The 21,065-nt window shown below is 40.3% G+C and overlaps 1 protein-coding gene across 5 annotated transcripts in view; it reads left to right on the top strand.

The window, feature by feature from the left end:
• APTX (aprataxin) overlaps positions 1–17,168 on the top strand; it is a 36,752-nt gene extending 19,584 nt beyond the window's left edge. For 4 of the 5 annotated variants that reach the window (XM_054688737.1, XM_037492524.2, XM_037492523.2 and 1 more), the window contains 7 exons: positions 6,281–6,417; positions 7,745–7,791; positions 8,025–8,330; positions 8,939–8,998; positions 10,216–10,442; positions 16,082–16,185; positions 16,898–17,168. In XM_054688737.1, the coding sequence (XP_054544712.1) occupies positions 6,281–6,417; positions 7,745–7,791; positions 8,025–8,330; positions 8,939–8,998; positions 10,216–10,442; positions 16,082–16,185; positions 16,898–17,052 (1,036 nt within the window). In that variant the 3' untranslated portion in view covers positions 17,053–17,168. The remainder of the gene's footprint in view (positions 1–6,280; positions 6,418–7,744; positions 7,792–8,024; positions 8,331–8,938; positions 8,999–10,215; positions 10,443–16,081; positions 16,186–16,897) is intronic. The other variant, XM_037492526.1, reaches the window with a different exon arrangement.
• Positions 17,169–21,065: the final 3,897 nt, after the last annotated feature.

Raw genomic sequence — 21,065 nt, 5'->3', positions numbered from 1 at the left:
ACTAAGGGGAGTCAGAGGAGAGCAGTGAGAGGGATGGGAGGGGAACCTGAAGAGGTTATATTTTTTCTGTATGCCAAGAATTGTATTAAGTGCTGGGGACTTATTGATAAGTAAAAGTGGGCTTGACCTCCTTGTTTATAGAGCTTGCAATTTATGGAGTTTTACTGGAGGGACTATATTGAAGATTCAGGAACATCCATCCTAATGTACTCCCCTTATTCTAAAATGCTGTTTCTAGAAGTTGGAACTCTAGGCTGAAATAAGGATATTGCATAAGCTTAGTTTCAGAGGCATTGTGCAGCCACTGCTTCAGCGTCTCAAGTAGTGTTAACTGTCTCAATGATAGAGTTTATTTTATTTTTTGAGGAAAAAATATTTTAATACAGAAGTATAAATTAAAAGCTCAATTTGCAATAACCAGTGATTCAAGTTTTACACACACAGTGATAGAGTTTATTAATGATGAAAATGAGTATTCAAACCTGGGGAACAGGCTGACAGTTTTTGGTCTGTGAACTGTTCCAGCCATCATAACTTTGAGTTTAATTTATATAGATAGGAACAGTGAGTTACTGATGTCAAAAAATAATTACACTTGGTGCGGGGGGGAGCTTGGTTTTCATCTATAGGTTTAGATCTTTTGATTTTCTAAGTTATCTTGATGTAGTTTTCAATAAACCAAACCAAAAAGATTGGGAGAAAAAACTGGAAATGTTGGTCTGGGGAGTTAATAGTCAGATACTAGAAAAACCCAGAATCCAATCCAGTTCATATATTAAAAATACAAAAACCTCAAAAAGTTTAAGAGGAGTTTCCCTGGTGGCCTAGGGGTTAAGTCTCAATACTACCACTGCCATTGCCCTCCTGTGGCAAAGCTGTCTGATTTCAATCCTGGGCCAGGGAGCTACCTGCATGGCGCAAGAGACCTCCCCTGTCTCGCCCACTGCTCCCCTCAGCAGTATATTTCAGTGGATCTGCCTGTTCTGCTCCCCATTCTGTCTCGGGTGAATCCTCTCACCCCTCCCCCCACTTCTGGCCTATTTTCCCAGTTCTGCTATGTAAAAATAAATAAAATGAAAATCTTACAATAAAGGAATAATTCTTAAAAAAAATGATTAAGAGGACTAGAATAAGATGGCTTAAAAAAAGATGTTACTGAAACATATTTTTATTTCTTTCATCCCAAACAATGGCAGTAAAATTAGTTTGTAAATTAAATCTGGTTCCAATAAGTTTGGCCTGTTTTTGTTTTTTGTTTTTTTTTTTTCCCACAAGTGCAGCAAGAACAAAGCAAATTTTAAAATGTGCTTTGCTGAAACTTTTCATAAGGAATTCTATATAGAGTTATCATTGATCTCCCAGGACTTCGGGCCTTGCCAAGTTCTTACCTCAGATTTTACCTGTGCACCTGCATCCTTTCCTCTTGAGATCCTCAGAATGTCCTGGGAGCTCTGGAACTGCCAAGGGGTGACCTTCCCTACTCCTTCCTGATAGGCCTGTAACCCTGAAAGCAAGGCTTTCAGGCTGTCTTGTCTTTGAAGGCACGTAAATCAGTCTGAATTCCTGAAGATGATGGTCCCAAACATGACATACTTGTCAAATCTATGGTATACAACCATGCTTCCAGTAGTCTGTTATAGAGGAAAAAAAGAGTCTTAATGGATTTATGCAAATAAACATTGCAATGAGAAATAGAAATACTCACTAAAATTTTCCACATTTTAGGACTGTTGGGGAGAGAAGAAGCAAATTCTTCAGTTCTGTACTCAAAAATATCCAGTTTACCATTGCTGCAGGCCATAACTCAAAAAAAAATTTTTTTTTTGTTAAATTAGGAAAAAGCAAAACATAAAAAACTCAGTAATATTTCAAACAAAATGTCCTTAAAAATTATATTAGTACTCCATAGTTCATTTAGTCCCATGTGGAAAATCTTGCTATTTTGTTAGCAATTCTTATTAGTCTATTTTTCCCATAAGCTCTGTGACTTCTCATACTGAGTTCCATAATAAACCTGTATTTCTAGAATATTTGCCAGAGTGCTTTTCCTATGTGTCTCTTTGAACATAAAGCAGAGTAGTAACTTCTGTTAACGGCAAAAGACTCTAAAATGACTATATTTAAAATCCGACTACAACACAATTGACAAGGAAGTTTGCTCAATTTTCTGATGTAGTGTTAAAATAACTAGAACCAACCAGTGGTGTAATACTATTACACCAGAGCATATCTGACTTTCAAGAAATTTCACGTAATTTTAGAATACTATTATTATTAATACTCATAATTAACACATGCTGAAAGGTTTAACATTTCTTCTTACATGACTGCTTCCCATGAAGTTTCAACATTCTCAAATGGCCCAAATTGCTCAATATTTTTTCCATAAGGGGAGAGAACAGTTCTATAGGGTGCATTAGGAATCCCTCCAAGACCTCTCACATTTCTTTCTAATCAATTAAAGACTTTCAGAACATTGGTTTCACATGGATGAGTGCTTGATCCTTATGAAACAATACTTAATTACCTAGAGGGACAGTTACAGATTTTTAAGAACAAATCTGTTTCTCTGACAATCTTAAGACATTGCTGACAGGACCACATTTCTTTCTCGCTAGCCAATAATTTTGAAGTACCAGATCTCTATATTACTTTAACAGTCTGCAATCTAGTTTAAGAATACTTCCATCCCTTTGGCAGATGAAAGAAAATTAAAGTTGTGTTTTACATAAGTACACTACTGGTATTAAAACTTAATTAAAAAACACCCTTATAGGGCCTTCCTGGTGGTGCAGGGACTAAAAAGAGAGTGCTGTGAAGCTCTCCCCAGCCACTGCAGCACAAGTTCGATACCCCGCTGGCCAGAGAGCAACCCACTTGGTGCAGCAGAGCTCTCCTTTCTCCCTGCTGCTCCCCTCAGCTATGTATTTCAGGCAGTCTGCCTGTTCTGCTCCCCACTCTGTCTCTGGTGAATCCTCTCACTCCCTGCACCTCTGGCCTACACCCCAGTTCTTGTATGCATCAATCAATCATTTTTTTTTAAAGATTTATTTATTTATACAAGAACCGGGGTACAGGCCAGATGTGTGGGAGGGTGAGAGGATTCACCAGAGACAGAGCGGGGAACACAACAGGCAGAGTGACCGAAATACACTGCTGAGGGGCGCAGTGGGCAAGACAGGAGAGATTTGCCGCACCATGTTGGTATCTCATAGGCCAGCCAGGATCGAACCTGCACTGCAGAGGCTGCAGACAGCTCCACAGCCTTGCGCTCAACGCCTGCACCACCAGGGAGGCCCAAATAAATCAATCTTAAAAAAAAAAAAACCCACCCTTATAATGAGCCATTTCATCTTATCTAGCTTAACCACATACAGTTCTTTTTCTGAGATAACTCTCTCATAATCCTACTGTGTTCTTTTTAGAATCATGTTTTCTTTATATCATTCCATTCCAAAAATAACAAGTTTCAGTGAGATCAAATATTTTCCTCAAAAAATATTCCTCATGGGCCTCCCCGGTGGCGCAGCGGTTGAGCGCTGGGTTGCAAAGCTGCCCGCAGCCTCTGAGGCGCCGGTTCGATCCCCGGCTGCTCCCCGGCCACCAGAGGAGGGTCCCACATGGCGCGCAGACTTCTCCTGCCGCCCGCTGCTCCCCTCAGCAGTGTACTTCAGTCCTTCTGCCTGCTCTGCTCCCCACTCTGGCTCTGGTGAATTCTCTCACCCTCCCGCGCTTCTGACTGTACCCAGTGCATGTATAAACAAAACAAACGAATAAATAAAAACACATGCCTCTTTAAAAAAAAAAAAAATATTCCTCATACTTTCCCCCCCCATTTTTACTGAATACATCTTACTTTCTTTTTCTTTTTTATTTTTTTTAAAGATTTATTTATTTATGCGAACAAGAGCTGGGGTACAGCTCGATCCTCAGCAGGCCAGTGATGTGGGGGGTGATAGGATTCACCAGAGACAGAGTGGGGAACAGAACAGGCAGACTGACTGAAATACACTGCTGAGGGGAGCAGCGGGCGAGACATGAGAGGTTTGCTTCGCCATGTGGATTTCTCTCTGGCCTGCTGGGGAGCGAACTTGTGCTGCAGAGACTGCGGATTGCTTTATAGTGCGGTGCTTAACCTCTTGCACCACCAGGGAGGCCCCATCTTACTTTCTTTACATACAGAATTTCCCTTATTTCCTCTAGCTTTAATTTTATACTTTAATTAGAGCTCAACCCTTAAATCTAAATTTCCTAATTTCCAGATTGTACACCATTATCCCATGAAAGAATTTACACAGAACGTTTCCAGTGCTTTAAATTTTTTAGGTATCACAAAGCACATTTTGTTTATAGACATTAAATTCTTAGTTTCCTTGCCATACAGAGCCAAAAGGAAACCTAAGTTTTAGTAAGAATGACCTCGATATTAATGAATTCTCATTATTAAATTAGTAAAACTTTAATTTTCCAAAAGAGATTTGGAAACACTAAAGGTGAAGGAAATAGATACAAAGTGGAGTTACCGGGGCCTCCCTGGTGGTGCAGGCAATTGAGCACCGCACTGTGAAGCTGTCTGCAGCCTCTGCAGTGTGGGTTCAATCCTGGCCAGCCCCAAGACTCCCACATGGAGCAACAGACCTCTCCTGTCTTGCCCACTGCTCCCCTCAGCAGTGTGTTTCGTCAGTCTGTCCTGTTCCCTGCTCTGTCTCTGGTGAATCCTCTCACCATCCTGCACATCTGGCCTGTACCCCGGTTCTTGTATAAAAAATAAATCTTAAAAAAAAAACCAAAAAACAAAATGGAGTTACCTATGTTAAAATCCAGATTTCAGTTTCTCCCAGGGGTGGAATCCTCAATCCAATTAATCTGGAATTAAACCAGTAAGATCATTTTTCCTGAAACAAATCTTTACTTTACCCCATCACTTTAACAGTTCTAATGTTTCAAGTTACCAAAAATGTCTGATAGACTATTGTTAGAGATTGTAGTCTCACTTGTTTAGGCCTTACCTCTCAAGCAAGTTTATCTGACTAGGAAACTTCATGTTCTCTGACTTGAATTTAATAATTTGGGGCCTCTTTTTTTTTTTTACAGATTAGCCACAAAACCTGAGGAGATCAAGTCAGCTATTTTTCTTGTTAGCTATCCTGAACTAATTCTTATTTAAACAGAATAAAAGTACAAGACCCAGTATTCTAATTCTAAAAAGTACAACTTCAGATTAAACTTTATCTAATTTTGTTTTAATCTGAAATTGTCCCTTCTTCACCCCCATTTATCCCCAGGTTATTTCTGTGTATCCCTCATTCTGGTTAATAGTAACTCTCGAATTAGAAATCTTGGTTGCTGTTTCCCTGTACTCCTTTATCATTCTCCAGATGTACTCAGTAGTAAGTCCACCTTCACAGTTTCTTTTGACTCTTCTCTGTCTCTTTTATTCTGACTTTGTTCAGGACTCATCTCTCTCCCATATGTCTTGTCTCTCTGTTTTCTACTGATACTCTACTTGGCCATAAATGTTTTTCTAAGCAGCACAGAACCTCCACTGCTCTGCTGGGTTTATATTGCACATAGGTGCTACATTCACACTTCAGAAATTACAGGTTTCTGTATTTATTATGACAGTCTTCTGGTAGGGGGCAGTAAAATGTATTGTTCTAACATCAAACTGTTATGACAAGGAAGGGAAACCGCATAAACGTTAAGATGTCTGTGGACTGAAGAACATCCTCTTTTGTTTTCAGTTCTCTGTCAAGCCAACTCCTTGTCTTTTAAAACCCAGCATAAATACCCCTTCCTCAGGAAGCAATTTTTAATACTCCCCACAGGAATAAGTCATTCCTTTCCTGGGCTAATGCTCCCTTCTTATAGTGCTTATTACATGTGTGTTAATAATAAGTACTTGAGTCTGTCTGCCTCACCACACTCCCAAGGGTAGGGACAACATTTAGTCATTCTTTGATCCTCAGCAGGTAGCCTAATGTCTAGCACAGAAGAGTACATCAATCAATAATCATAGCAAACATTTGATTGCTTAGCTTGCATGATTCAGGTACAGGGTAAACATTTTACCCACAATATCTCATTTAATCCTCACAACAGCTGCATGAGTCCTGTCATTATGGCATTTTACAGGTGAGGAAATTGAGACAAGGGAGGTATCTAGTCTCAAGATGATCAGCTGGTAAATGGCACGTGTGGTGCTGCTGGCACAGGCCCTGGAGGACTTGGCACTAGTTTTTCTCGTTTTTCAACAATTCTCTTCTGTTTTGTCTCTCAGAGTAATGATGCGGGTGTGTTGGTTGGTGAGACAGGACAACCGACACCTGCGAATCAAACTTCCACATCTGGAAGTAGTTGTGGTTGGGCGTGGCCCAGAGACCAAGATCACAGACAAGAAATGTTCCCGCCAGCAAGGTAACTGGCCATAAGAACATGGGGATTACCCTGTTCTCTTCTTTAACATAATGATAACCAAAAATGTACATTTCTTGATGGAAAAACCCTTTTTTTTTGTCATGGCCCCAATCACTCCTGATTCCACTCTCTGAAAGTTTAACGTTTGTGGTAGGGTGGGTGCAGCATTGGGAATAGTCACAGTCTATCCTGTTACCACGGGGTTTGGGCACTGAATCCCGCACTCTGCTTTACATAGAGAGATTTCTTGCTGGGCAGTGAGACAGTTGAATTTTGGAATCTTCAGGCTGAAATTTTGTCTAAGAAGTGATAGGGTGGTTCCATCCTTTACACATTGCCTTACACACAGGATGGTATTTTTCTTTATGAGACTTTGGCATCCAACTCTGAAAATGCCTTTTCTGGGATTTAATGAAAGTCCTTAGGAAAAAGCTTTACCATGTGCCTTATTTTCTCCCTGTAAACTCTGGACATGGTAATTGCAGGTAGGCTTCCCACCTGCAGGTTTTCCCAAAGGTTGGATTCTGTAGTGCTGATTATGGTTTTTCCCACAGGAGTTAATCTACATGGGGGAAAAAAAAAAAAAAAAAGAAAGCCATGTTTGAACAGTCAAAGCTCTAAGACACTGCTGCTTTTTCTCTGTCTGTCTCTCATAGCAGCAACTATAGAGGCATATATGTCAACCTGTCCTCCCTAGAGAACAGCTGTGGTCTCTCTTCTTTGCTCCCTAACTCACGCCAAAAATGTTTTTTCCTTATCTATGTTTATTATGAGACTCTTCTGAACTCCAGTATTAATATTATCAATGTTCCTACACATATTCAGACTGTCTTAGCCCTATACTTCTCTTAATAGAACATTTTCTCCTGTTCTTCTATTCAAGGCCAGGTCAACTTCTGTTTTCCAGAAATGTATCTCTTAACTTTTTCTCTGTTGAAGGCTTCTGAAAGTTTTATGTAATAGTGGCAACCTGATTTAATGAGTCAAGAGCTTGTGAGAAGTGGGTCCCCTTCCCTACCTGCTGAGTCTGTAATTCCAAGTGGATCAAGGGCTCTGAGGTGGGGAGACTTGTGAGGATTCAGTTAAACTGCCTGCTGGGGGTATTAGCAGTACTGAGGGAGGTTGTGCTTTTGGACCTACCGTGGAAGGATTTGGAGCTCTTAAAAATTGATGGTATTGGGAGCCCCAGCCACCTGCATAACAGGTGATTTTGCTCACCTGTCAAGGTTGCCAGTTGGCATGAAATTTCATTGTCTTCTAGAGAGAATGGGAGCATGTGTCTGGTTCTTTGTAGCATTTGTGTTTAACTTTTTTCAATCTCTTTCAGTACATTTGAAAGCAGAGTGTAACAAGGGATATGTCAAGGTAAAGCAGGTATGTCTGTCTGTAATATGGATATCCATTTTGTGCTTGATTTTTTTATGCTGTTGACTTTGGAGTATCTGTGCCAGCCAGCAAAGGTTGCTCTGTCATGTGTGAGGGACAGAGTAATATAGGTGAACACCAGGCAGGGTGCCTGGTACACAATAAGTGGTTAATGCAGCAGTGGCTATTTTACTAATGGTGTTAGTGTTACTATTACTATTTTCTGATTATTTATTCCATAGGTAGGGGTCAATCCCACCAGCATTGACTCAGTCATAATTGGGAAAGATCAAGAGGTGAAGCTGCAGCCTGGCCAGGTTCTTCACATGGTGAATGAACTTTATCCACATATTGTAGAGTTTGAGGAAGAGGCCAAGAGCCCTGACCTGGGAACAAACCTGAAGAGAAAGAGGTCAAGCAATAATGATTCTATGGAAAGTGATGCTGCTCAGGAAGCCAAGCCCAGGGAGGGGCTGGAACCTGGGAGCAACCCTAGCCCATGCTCTGTGCCCCCAAAGAAGAGCAGAGATGATACATCTACCAAAAAGGTGAGGAGTGTATGCTTGGTAGATGAGGTAGAAATTAAATGAGATATAATGATTGCTTAATTGTTTTGTACACTGGAAAGCCTGGACACAAGTAGGGAGTTATTAACCATGATGAAAGAGTCACTTGTTTATGTCATGAAAATCACTTGGGTGAATGTCTTTTTATGTACTTCTCTCTTGAATTCTTGAGGCTAGCCAGTTGAAGGTAGGGTAATAATGGCAGTGTGTTTAACATTAAAATACTAAAATGAGTCAGTTGTTTGTGTATCCCTAGAAGGCTACTAGCATTGGAACACTTTTCACAGCTCAGTGATTCACATCTTAATGTCAAAATGGAAACTTGGTCTGGATGGAGTGGAGAGGACAAAAAGAGGTGATTTTTAGTCTGGCATGTCCAACCTCCATCTAGACACACATCTCTGAATATAAGAAGAAAATGAGAATGGCTTTTGGTCATAAAAGGCAAAGATTGAGGTAAAAGGGATCTAGTTTAGTTCTTAAGAAATGAACCTTGTTTCCAAGATTAGTTGAACTTTGCTGACTTGCACTATTAATTAATGTCAAATTAAAACTGGCATTTGAATTTACATTGCTCTTTTTTGTTTTAGGAATCATTGGGCCACTGGAGTCAGGGCTTGAAGATTTCCATGCAGGACCCCAAAATGCAGGTTAGATTAAAACTTTGGCATTGAAATTGTTTCATTTATTTACTTACTTTTTAAGATTTAATTTTTTAAAAAAAATTATGCATGCAGAACTGGGGTACAGGCCAGAGGTGCAGGGGGTGAGAGGATTCACCAGAGACAAAGTGGGGAACAGAACAGGCAGATTGACTGGAATACACTGCTGAGGGGAGCAGTGGGTGAGGCAGGAGAGGTCTGCTGCACCATGTGGGTAGCTCCCTGGCCGGCCGGGAATCGAACTTGTGCTCCAGTGGCTGGCGGTAGCTTGATAGTGCTGCCTTTAGCCCCTGTACCACCAGGGAGGCCCTGAAATTGTTTTAAATGACATCTCCACAGAGGGTGTAATTACAAGTGAAATCAAAGGGGGTCAGTCTTGAATGAGATTCATTTTGGGGAGCTATTTTGTGACAACAAGTGACTTTTCCCACTGTCATTAAGTTAGCAAATGGAATTCTTTGGAAGAAGCTAAGTTCTTCAAGTGAATGTTCTTTTTCTCCTCAGCTTCTGGGTACTATTTATTAAGAGAAGTTGTGTTAGCCGTAGAGAATGAAGTCCCTTTCAAGGGAGCTTTGAATAATGTATTACGACTGTAGTTTCTGGACTGACCAGGGATTAATAATCTGGAATCATCCTGGGAGGAGTCTTTGAGTTCTTATATTACGTCCTGGTTAACAAGGGACCAGACCTGGTAGGGCTTCTGGGAACACACGTGCACGTGTCACATGGACTGCTGTTAAAGTGGAGAAGGGTGCATTGGAATTTATTCCTGCAGGGATTTTACATCAGATCCTTAGGAACTATTTTGTGCAGGGCATCTTTTGTGCATTCTGTGTACTATGGAGGTTGAAAACACAGATTCTGGAGTCAGCTGTTTCTGGCGTGGGCTCCTAGAATTCCTACTTAATAACTATGCATAAGATGCTCAACTTATGTGAGTCTCTGTCCTCTCATCTGTCACAATTGAGATACTTAAACTTTTTACTCAGGATTGTAGTGGGGGGCCTCCCCTGGTGGTGCAGCGGTTGAGCGCTGCAAGGCTGCCTGCAGCCTCTGCAGCGCCGGTTCAATCCCCAGCCGCCGGCGAGGGTCCCACCGAAAAAAAAAAAAAAAAGAGATTGTAGTGGGGAGAAATGAAATGTGACAGCTCTTGGCACAGAAGACATGCCCTAGTTATATGTCCCCATCTTGTCTCCCTCTGCTAGGTTTACAAAGATGAGCAGGTGGTGGTGATCAAGGATAAATACCCCAAGGCTCGTCACCACTGGCTAGTCTTACCATGGGCCTCCATTTCTAGTCTGAAGGCCGTGACCAGGGAACATGTTGAACTGCTCAAACATATGCACAGTGTTGGGGAAAAGGTGATTGCAGATTCTGCTGCGTCCAGCAAATTCCGCTTCCGACTGGGATACCATGCCATTCCCAGCATGAGGTAAGTGCTGCTACATCCTGGATCTGTCCAGGTGGACAGGGTACTCAGCATGGGCCTGCTGAGTGTTCTGATAGGCTGGATGCCCAGGGGAGCAGGGTGGGATGTTTCTAAAGCAGATGGGCTGAAACTTCTACCTTTCTGCTTGATTTGCTTGCAGAACACAAATTTGTACTTCTGTTTGTAATTTCATGAAATATGTTCTTTGTTCCTCTCAAAGTTAAACCCTTTGAGGGCTTAACCTATGAACTAGGTGAAGCAGCTTCATTACTTTACCAGATTTTTCAGAAGCGCCTGTAACTCTCAAGTGGTTAAGGAAAACTGCTCTGAAGGAGACAAAGATTGTAGATTCTGTCATGACAACTTAGTAGGTCCAAGATAGAAAATAAAATGAGAACAAACCGTAGAGCTTGTTTTCCTTTGGGTCATATACCCAGAAGGACTCACAAAGGAATTCTTGATACTTTTCAAATATTATAATCAAAGTGGATTACTACAGTTTTTCTTTTCTTTTGCTTTTTTTTTTTTTTTTTAAAGATAAACAGACTAATTGCATTTCAGAATTTTTATTTTTTTTTTTTGGTGGTAAAATATATGTAACATAGATTTTACTGTTTTAACAACTTTAACTATATAGTTCAGTGATACTAAGTACATTCATATGGTTGCGCAACCATCACCACCATCTATTTCTAGAAGTTTTTGTGTCTTCCCAAATGAACTCCCATCCCCTATTCCTTGAGCTCTTGGCAAGCACTATTCTGCTTTCTGATTTTTATGAGGTCTGGCTATTCTAGATACCACATATAAGTGGAATCATAGAGTGTTTTTTTGTCTGGTTTATTTCTTAGGATAATGTCTTCAAAGTTCATCCATGTTGTAGCCTGTGTCAGAATTTCTTTTAGTCTCCTAGCAAGTTTGAAGGCTATACTACAGTATTGTCTATATTCATTTTATTATACATTAGCTCTCTATGGCTTATTTACTAAGCCAAGTTTCAGTACTATTTCTTTTAAATTGAGGCATAGCTTACATACCAGAAAATGCGTAGGATTTACTTTTTGATCAGTTTTGACAAATGTATGCACCATGTAACTATCTCACCCCTCAAAGTTCCCTTGTACTGCTTTCCAATTCATCCCCTCAACTCCCAAGCCATTGTCTCTTCTGTAACATCATATGAATGGAATCACACAATGAGCACTTTTTTTCTTATTGGCTTTTATTGGTCACTATAATGATTTTGAGATTCTTGCATTTTGTGCTTATCATGGACACGTTTCATTTTTTTCTTCTTGGGTAAATACTTGGAAGTGGAATTGCTAGGTCATAGGGGAGATTTATGTTGTACCTCATTGAAATTTTTTTTTTTTTATCACTGTTAGACCCTTATTTGAAAATTTAGGGGGAAATTCACCTATAATCTTACTTCCCTAATGTTATAGGGTCTGTGACTAACAGAGTCCTTGTCTGCAGAGCCCATTTCACATAGTAACCACAGTGCCTGTACCTCTTTCCTATAGTGAGTGCTGTTGCTAAGGAGAATGCCCAAAGCAAGAGCTGTGTTGGGCAAGGGAGGTGCACAAAATGAGTAGTAAGAAAAGTTGAAACATATGCTTTTACGATCACTCGATGCTGTGATTTTGAGTAAATACAGAAAGGAAAAGATTACAAATACCTTTTGTAAGAGTCATATATTTTCTATCTAGATAATATAAAAAAGTATGAAGCAGAACTAAGATCTTCTATAACATCACCACCTATTATACACCTTATTAGTGTTTTGCCTGTTTTTCTTACAAAGGTCTTTTTCTGCTCTAGTATCCAGTCCAAGTTTCCACAAAGATTTATTTATTGTCTCCCCAAGTTTGTGACAGTGCCTCCTTTCCTGGTTTTCTTGACTTCGATACTTTTGGTGAGAACTGACTAGTGTTCTGTAAGATGTCTCTCAATTTTAGTTTGTCCATGTTTTTCCATGATAAGATTGTGATTATGGCTCCTCCCACCCCAAACTACCACCAAAGTGATGCTGTATCCTTTTCTGCATCATATATAGGAGTACATGATGTTGAGGTGGTTTATTACCTGTATTAACCTTGATCACTTTGCTAAGATGGTGTCTGCTGGGTTTTTCTACTCAAAGTTACTATTTTTCCCTTTGTAATTGAATATCTGGTTGAGACTATGCTACCATTCTGTCCTTTTCTCAGTTTTGCATCTGTTGGTGGATCTTGCCTGCAATAGTTACTATTCTGGTATTTATCTAATTGTGATTTTATGTTTCTCTCATTTCCTTAATATATTAATTAAAATTCTTCTGCATGAAAGAGCTGTTCCTGCTTCCCCATTGTGTATTTGCTCAATTATTTATCAGTATGGATTCATGGACATTGATTTTATTCTATAGATTGCAATTCAGTCTGTCATTATTTATTTTGTTGCTCATATTGTTCCATTCCAGCTCTGGTCTTTGGAATTTCTTTGGATGACTCCTTTATCACTTCTACATGCCCCCAACATTTTTTGACTACTTCCTTATTTTTTGGTCATTATTCCTTGATTTCTGGAATAATATGTTCCAGTCTCCATCTTATATTTTTCCTATTTTAGCCTTAGAATGATCCACTTCTCTAAAGAGCCCTTATTCCCTTTTTTTTTTTTAAAGATTTATTTATTTATGCATACAAGAACTGGGGTACAGGCCAGAGGTATGGGGGGGTGAGAGAGAACTCACCAGAGACAGAGTGGGGAACAGAACAGGCAGATTGACCTAAATACTCTGCTGAGGGGAGCAGCGGGCGAGCTAGGAGAGCTAGGAGAGCTAGGAGACGTCTACTGCATACCATGTGGGCAGCTCCCCCGCGGGGGATCAAACTGGTGCTGCAGTGGCTGTGGATTGCTCCATAGGTTGCGTCTTAACCCCTTGCGCCACCACGGAGGCCCAGCCCTCGTTCCTTTTATTAGAGAATAATATTTATAAATCAGGAATTGGGGAGTAGGTTTCTATAATGAGAGAAGTGTTTGATTCTAAGCTGTCATTGCTTTGAGGTCTTCTTCACAAAAAGATAGAGCCAGGGAATACAGCCCTGAAGCCTCTCATAGAGACACATAGTTACACATACCTCTTGATTTATATTCTTATTTAAAAACTGATGTATGTACATGGAAAAACATAAGCTCATACTAATGACTGATTCTAGTCCAATTCTACACGGTTCATTTTCTCCCTTTCCTTTCTTGTAACTTCTTTTTCCAATGGGAGAAACAATGGGAAATCTGACTCTCATTGGCTACAATAAATCCACTTTTGTTTTTCTAGCATACATATGAAATAGTTACAGAATTGTTAATCCATTCTCCTGTGAAAAAGACATTTACTAACTAGAGCATAATATTTATATGCAGGTCTTTTTAGTTTTACAGTTGATCCAGTCAAAACAGTTTTCCAAAGATTCTTAGTTATTTTCTTTCTGACCCCTTCAGGTTCCCTTATTTATTTTAGTGCAGTTAGGGTTATGTGTTACTGTTTAGATTCCATTTTGGATTCCTGCATTTACTATTTGGTTTTGATTATTTATTGAGGGAATGTGAAATATTACTGATTGGAAAAGTCAAAGTTATACAAAAAGGCATAGTACTTGGTTTAACAAGACCACAAAAGAACTCTTGATTTTCTTCAACATACTATTGTCCTGACTTCTTCATCTCAGTAAGTGACGCCTTCCCAAATCCATGTCCAGTCTATTAGTAAGTCCTATTGGTTCTGTTCTAAAATATATTCAGAATTGCAATGCTTCTTTTCAACATCTCAACTATCTGGGCTACTGCAGCCTCCTAACAGGTCTGTCCGTCCATCCTTACCTTCTCTGTAGTCCTTTCCCCAAACAATATCCAGAACATCTTTTAGAAAAATAAAGCAAATAATCACACTTCCTTGCTTAAAATCTTTCAATGGCTCCCCAATGTAACCACAATAATAAACAAAACCTTTGCCTACCTGTAAGACCCTTTATTATCTGGCTCGTACTAGTCTCTGCTCTTGACTGTAACTATCCAATCCATATGACTTTTTTTTTTTTAGCTTTATGAAGTACCATATTTGTTTCTTTTTTTTTTTTTTTTTAAAGATTTATTTATTTATGTATACAAGAGCTGGGGTACAGGCCAGAGGTGCTGGGGGTGAGACAGAGTGGGGAACAGAACAGCAGATTGACTGAATTACACTGCTGAGGGGAGCAGCAGGCGAGACAGGAGAGGTCTGCTGCGCCATGTGGGTCACCTCCCTGGCTGGGGATCGAACTCATGCTGCAGTGGCTGCCAATAGGCTTCCTAGTGCTGAGACTTAACCCCTTGTCCACCGGGAGGCTCTTCTTTCTGTTTCTTGGTTGCATTAAGTTCTGTCTGGTCTCAGGGGTTTAGGATTCTCCCTATTGCCTGAAATACACTTTCCCTGTGTCTTTGCTTGTCTGACCACTTTCTTAGCTCTAATCTGCCTGTGAGAGAACTTCCCTGAACACCCTAGCTAGGTTTTTTTAATATGTATTTATTACGTCATTCTTCATATTTGTACAATGTATGATTTCCCTGTAAAATTCCCACCACCAATTTACCCGTGCACCATTACCATAGTCCCTTGTGCTCTTCCCACCCTGTCCCAATCCTTCTCCCTCCTCCTCCCCTGCAGAATGTCTCTGATCTATAGTTGCCTGTTGATTTTGATTTTATTTTATATAGTTACTTTTTTTCCCCCTGATCCCTTATTTGGTTCCTCTACATTCCTCCTATAAGTGAAACCATCTGGTATTTTTCTTTTTCTTTCTGGCTTTCTTCTCTGAGCATGATCCCTTCCAGCTCCATCCATGTTGCTGCGAATGGCATGAATTTATCCTTTTTGATTGCTGAGTAATAGTCCATTGGGTGTATATATACCACATCTTCTTGATCCAGTCATCTGGTTTTGGGCATTTGGGTTGTTTCCACAGCTTACTTATTGTAAATAGTGCTGCAGTAAACATAGGGGTGTAGGTATCCTTTTGAATTAATGTTTCTTTGTCCTTTGGGTAAATCCCTAAGAGTGGAATTGCTGGATCATATGGAAGCTCCTTCTTTAGCAGGTTTTGAGGAATCTCCACACAGCTTTCCATAGTAGTTGGACCAGTTTGCACTCCCCCCAGCAGTGCAGGAGAGTTCCTTTTTCTCTATGTCCTCGCCAACATTTGTTGTTACTAGTTTTTTTTAATATGCGCCACTCTCACTGGAACACCCTAGCTAGGTTAAAGAGGCAACCCCTTGTGCACTCTATCCCATTTCCTGCTGTAGTTTTTTCTTTGCAGTATTAATGATTTTCATTTTCCTTGTTGATTTGTTTATATATTATTTGTCTCCCCTTGTTAGAATAGTATTTCTGTAAGGGTAAGAGGCCTTTCTTGTTTTTGCTCACTGCTAAATTCCAGAGCTAGAACATTGTTTGGCACTAGTAGATACTTAATAAATATTGGATATTCTTAAGGAGGGAATAAAGGAACTGAATTAAATGGAAATACTATCAGTATTTTACACACCCCAAATTTTACTGTTTGTCATTTTGATTAAACCATAGTTTATAATGGGTTTAATGGTCATTTTTTCCCCCTTTCACCTAGCCATGTACACCTTCATGTAATCAGCCAAGATTTTGATTCTCCTTGTCTTAAAAACAAAAAACATTGGAATTCTTTCAATACAGAATACTTCCTAGAATCACAAGGTAAATAGTGTTCTTTGGTTTTCACTTCTGTTTTATTTTCTCAGATGTTCTTAAACCTGGGGCAGTTGTTCCCTGTACAACTTTGTATTCCCTTTAAAGAGAGCCACATTAAAAGGAACTAGGTTATTTGAATAGTAGTAAAATTACTACTTTGCTCATGTGCAGACTTTTTGTGGGACCTTGGAAACTTTTGTCAGAGTCAAAATGATGGGGGTTTTTTTGGTAACAGCAAGGAACTTAAAAGTCATCCTGACACGTCCTGGTGTTTATGGATATGGAAGCTCTGAAGAGTTCTTTGTCTCTTCTACCATCAGCTGGGCAGAAACTTCGGGTAGCCTCATCAAAAGTGGTTAACTAGTAGGAGAAGACTGTGTTAATTGTGGCACTTCACTCTGGGGCTGTGGAACATCAGTTTGCTGTGATGTTCATGACAATGGCTACCTTTGCCCAAGGGCCAACCAGGGGTAGAACACTGTGATAAGCCTCTGACATAGTAACATGGATGGCTTATAGCTATCCTGAAGGAATGTAAGCATCTCAAAAAATAGGTTGCTAAGTTTTAGAATCTGAGCAAGCCCATTTTTCCACTAGTGAGTGTACTAGTGTTAGAATACCTGTCATATTTTTATTTGGAGTCAGGTTTTCTGGGTTTTGGTATCTATATTGGCTTTCTAGACTAGCTTGGCTCTGAACTTTTTGTCCTTGCCTGCAGCTGTTATCGAGATGGTCCAAGAGACTGGCAGAGTGACTGTCCGAGATGGGACATCTGAGCTCTTGAAGTTGCCCCTCCGCTGTCATGAGTGCCAGCAGCTGCTCCCCTCCATTCCTCAGCTGAAAGAGCATCTAAGGAAGCACTGGCCAAAGTGATTCTGCAGCACCTGAACTTCTGCAGCAAGTGTGGCTGGTTGCTTCAAGTAAACTCCTGGCTTCTATTCTGGATTGCTTGAGAACGCTTATTTCTCAAAATAAAATATGTATCTTTTACTTAAAATTTTTTTTTATTGTTTAAGCAAAGCTTGTTCTACTTCTGAGTAGCCACATGTTGGGTGACTTTAAGTAGTTCAGGAATTAGGAATTTGGATTTGTCGTGGATGTGTTCTCTGGTGAAGGTGGTTGGGACATATCTGATGCACATGGTCCAGGATCCATATCAAGTCTGCCTAATTGGAACAAAGTTGTGTCCAGACTGACCGAGCACAGGATCTGGGAGCAGAGAGCTAGTAATGCATTGCTGTTCTTGCATTTATTTCCCTCCCTGGAGGCATGTGAGACTCTTTCATCAGAGCATCTGGAGTGGGCTCTATAAATAGGCACATTTATTAATGCTGTTGTTTATCCTGAAGGCACCGATTGCTCTCTGATTTTAATCTGTTCTGTAATATTCTTTTCCTTCCCGCCTTCATGGGGAGAGTTAGCTTCTTCTGTCTGTGTCATTTTTTTTCTATTCCAAGCCACTCAAGTGCTCTCTTCTCAGGAAGTCTGTCTCATTAGTTCTCTCTGAGCAAACAGGTTAGATGAGGGGCTAGAAAGGGTAGGGTTTTCTTCCTGTATCAGGGGTTCCTGGCTGGTGAGGAAAATACTCAGCTGTATGTTCATCATGGTTCAGCTGTCAGAACTTGTTGGACTGCTTGGATTTGTTGTCTGAAAATAAAGTTCATTTGTTTGGGACATTTCTCTCACGTAGCTGAAAACTATCAGGATTCCTGTTCAGCTAACAGTCACAAAGTCAGTTCTGATGCACAAAGAGGTAGTTGTTTAATGAAAAAGTTGCACAGAACTTCATCTCTTCATTCCCCCTCAGAAAAAAAATGACATTTATAAATAAAATAAAAATAATAAAAATACTGTATTTGGATGGACTAGGTGGATAAAGTTGGGTTTTGGACAATGTAAGAACTAGAGGTAAAGGGAAATCTAAAGGTTTAGTTTTTTTGATCAAATAGTTTATCTGTTTGGGGATATGACTCTAGTTGCTCTTGAACTTGTCAAAAAGCAAAAAAATAGCACCAAAAAATCCCTAATCCCTTAAGAGTAACTTATTTCTCTCTTTCTCTTTCTCGCTCTTTTTCTCTCTCTCTTTCTCCTTAACTCCTAATGCTTAGAGACCACATTTGACCTCTGTGTCTTCTACAAATAAGCAAGCTGTCACAGTGGTTTCTTGGTGCGCGTGGATATAATCATAATTAGTAGTAATTAATGTTTATAGTAGCTAACATTTGTATAACTCCTAGGTGTCTGGCATTATGCTAAGTACTTTTTTCAAATTATTTTGTTTACTTCTCACTGTAGGTTACTCTGTGGGGTCAGTAAAATTGTTATTCCCCTTTACAAAATGAGGGTCTAATAATCCGTAAAGGATCCTGGGATCCAAAATTCACTTGGTTCTGGTGCATCAAACTCATTGTGTGTGTGTGTGTGTGTATATATATATATATATATATAATTATAATTCATGCAGCTGGAGCTATCGACCCCCAGGCACCTTGAGCCGGTGCAGACCTAAAGCTTTCCTTTGCATTTTTTGATTTCTCTGAGGATAGTCAGTTCCTTTGAAGCCCCTTTTGTCCACCTGTTACTACCTAACATTTTTCATTTCTGTCTGTGGCCCCTTATGCACACCAGGGCTTCTTTTACCTAGGGCCACTGAATCAAAATATCCTGGGCCTACGAATCTGTATTATAAAACAACCATTCAGGACCATCTTTACTCAAACTCTTGTTTGAGAACTACTATCTAAATGACCCCTTGTATTCAAAGCACCTTGTATTTCCAGGACATTTATATCTATATATCTATATCTTTACACACACACACACACACACACACCATTTTCTGAGCCAGTTGTAGTCCTTCCCTCTGCAGACACTGTTATTTCAGAAGTCAGGGAGACCTTGTGCCTTAGATGATGCATGCAGAGTGAATGGCAATAGCGACCAGTCCTCCATTTCTGCAGGGATTGGATGAGCCCTTCTGGCCATAGGCTCTTAAGTGCTGGAACTATTGACTACTTGTTTTTAAGAAGGGCTCCCATCCCCTCTTCCTGCCCAGAGGCCTGGCCTGGGACCAGAGATGGATGCAGGTAACCTTAGACTCTGAAGCTTGTGTATTTTTTCTCTTCTGGGTCTGTCTCTGAGACATCCAGATACAAATGGTTTTTTCAGGGACCAGACCATGGTTGGCATGTTTATTAAAAGTCTGCAAGTTCAGAGACGTTTCCTGGACCTGGCATCTTGCAATCAGTCACATACACTGGATGTCAGAGATTCAGGGCTTGTCTGTGTCGGAACTGACCTAACTGCCCTTCTCTCTGTCCCAGTAACTCCAACATGGACACTTGCATAGAGCTGTGAAGATTCTTCCAATGAGTAGATTAAAAAAACATAGGAAACAACGAAGACTGCTCCCCAGAATAATGTATGTATAGTCATTTTATGTACATTAGTAGGGAGTTTATGAAGCCCTGTCATAGATTCCCTTAGGGTCCAGGGGCCCCAATTTAAGAATCTCTGCTCTGGAGAAGTTTCAGAAGGTATCTGGGTCATTGTGGAGGACTAGGGGACAGATTTTATCTCTGGGATGTTTTTGGGGTGCTCTCTGATCTCATTGCTCCTCCCTCCATCCTTTGGTGTGTGTATGTCTGTCTCTGGCCTGATGGAATTCAGTCCTTGAAGCTTCTGGCTCCAGTGTAGCCCTCACACTCTGGTAGGAGCCTTGGAAATCCTCAGTGGGTCTGAGGGGTGGGAGAACCCTGGCTGACAGATTTATCATTATCTAAAAGGCATCAAATCTCCATGAGAAAAATAAATGTCCGGGAGAAGACAGTAGCAGTCATTTGCACAAAGAGATGAGCTGCAGGAATGTCGCCCAGAGCAGTGGGAGTGGCAATATTTCTTGGGTACATTATGTTAACAGTACAGCCTGCCTGAAGACAGCTTGTAGCAGCTTGTACTGTTAAACAAAGGCAGAGATGTCCCTGAAGACTCAGCCAGTGCATTTGAGATTTACAGAACATTGAACGTCAGAGAAAGTGACCAGTGAGCTTTTAATAGATACAGCAAAAGCATTCAATGTAATTCCCCACCTAATTAACAATTCTGTTGAAGTTTTAGCATATCAATATTCCAATAAAGATAAGAATATATGATAAAAATCTGCATATTACACCGAAATTATCACAGACGGTGTAATATGAGAAAAGTAGTGAAGGAAAGTTTGAAAGAGCAAGGTGACCAATTGCTTTGCTTGGCCAGGCTACTCAGTGAGCTTGAATAATTATTATTCTTTTTTAAAGATTTATTTATGCATACAAGAACTGGAGTACAGGCCAGAAATGCTGGGGACTGAGAGGATTCACCAGAGACAGAGTGGGGAACAGAACAGGCAGACTGACTGAAATACACTGCTGAGGGGAGCAGTGTGCCAGACAGGAGAGGTCTGCTATGCCATATGGGTAGCTCCCTGGCTGGCCAGGGATCGAACTTGTGCTGCAGAGATTGCGGATAGCTTCACAGTGCTGTGCTTAAACCTCTTGTGCCACCGGGGAACCCCTATAATTACTTTTTTGAAGAACAACTGTAAATAATGACTTGGAGGGGCCAGAAAGAGCATATGAGATAATGAGGTATATAGTTTCCCTACTTCCTACCCTAGGGTGGACTATTAACATTATCACTAGAAAAATAACTTCCTTGGCCTATATAAACTAAGTTTATTTATTGCATTGTAACTGGGTGAAGTCTTCTCAAGGTACAGGGTAGACTGATAAGAAAAAGACCCAAAGCGTGTAAGTCATATATGTGATAACAAGTCATAGTATTTCCTCTGTTAGGCACTATATTTTTTATTTTGCCCATCAGTCAGGCAAGGCAGCAGTTTTTTG

Source organism: Talpa occidentalis, unplaced genomic scaffold (assembly GCF_014898055.3).
Source record: "Talpa occidentalis isolate TD23 unplaced genomic scaffold, MPIMG_talOcc4v2.1 talOcc4.7, whole genome shotgun sequence".
NCBI lineage: Eukaryota > Metazoa > Chordata > Mammalia > Eulipotyphla > Talpidae > Talpa > Talpa occidentalis.
Note: the sequence above shows the minus strand (reverse complement) of the source record. Positions and strands in the feature narration are given on the sequence as shown.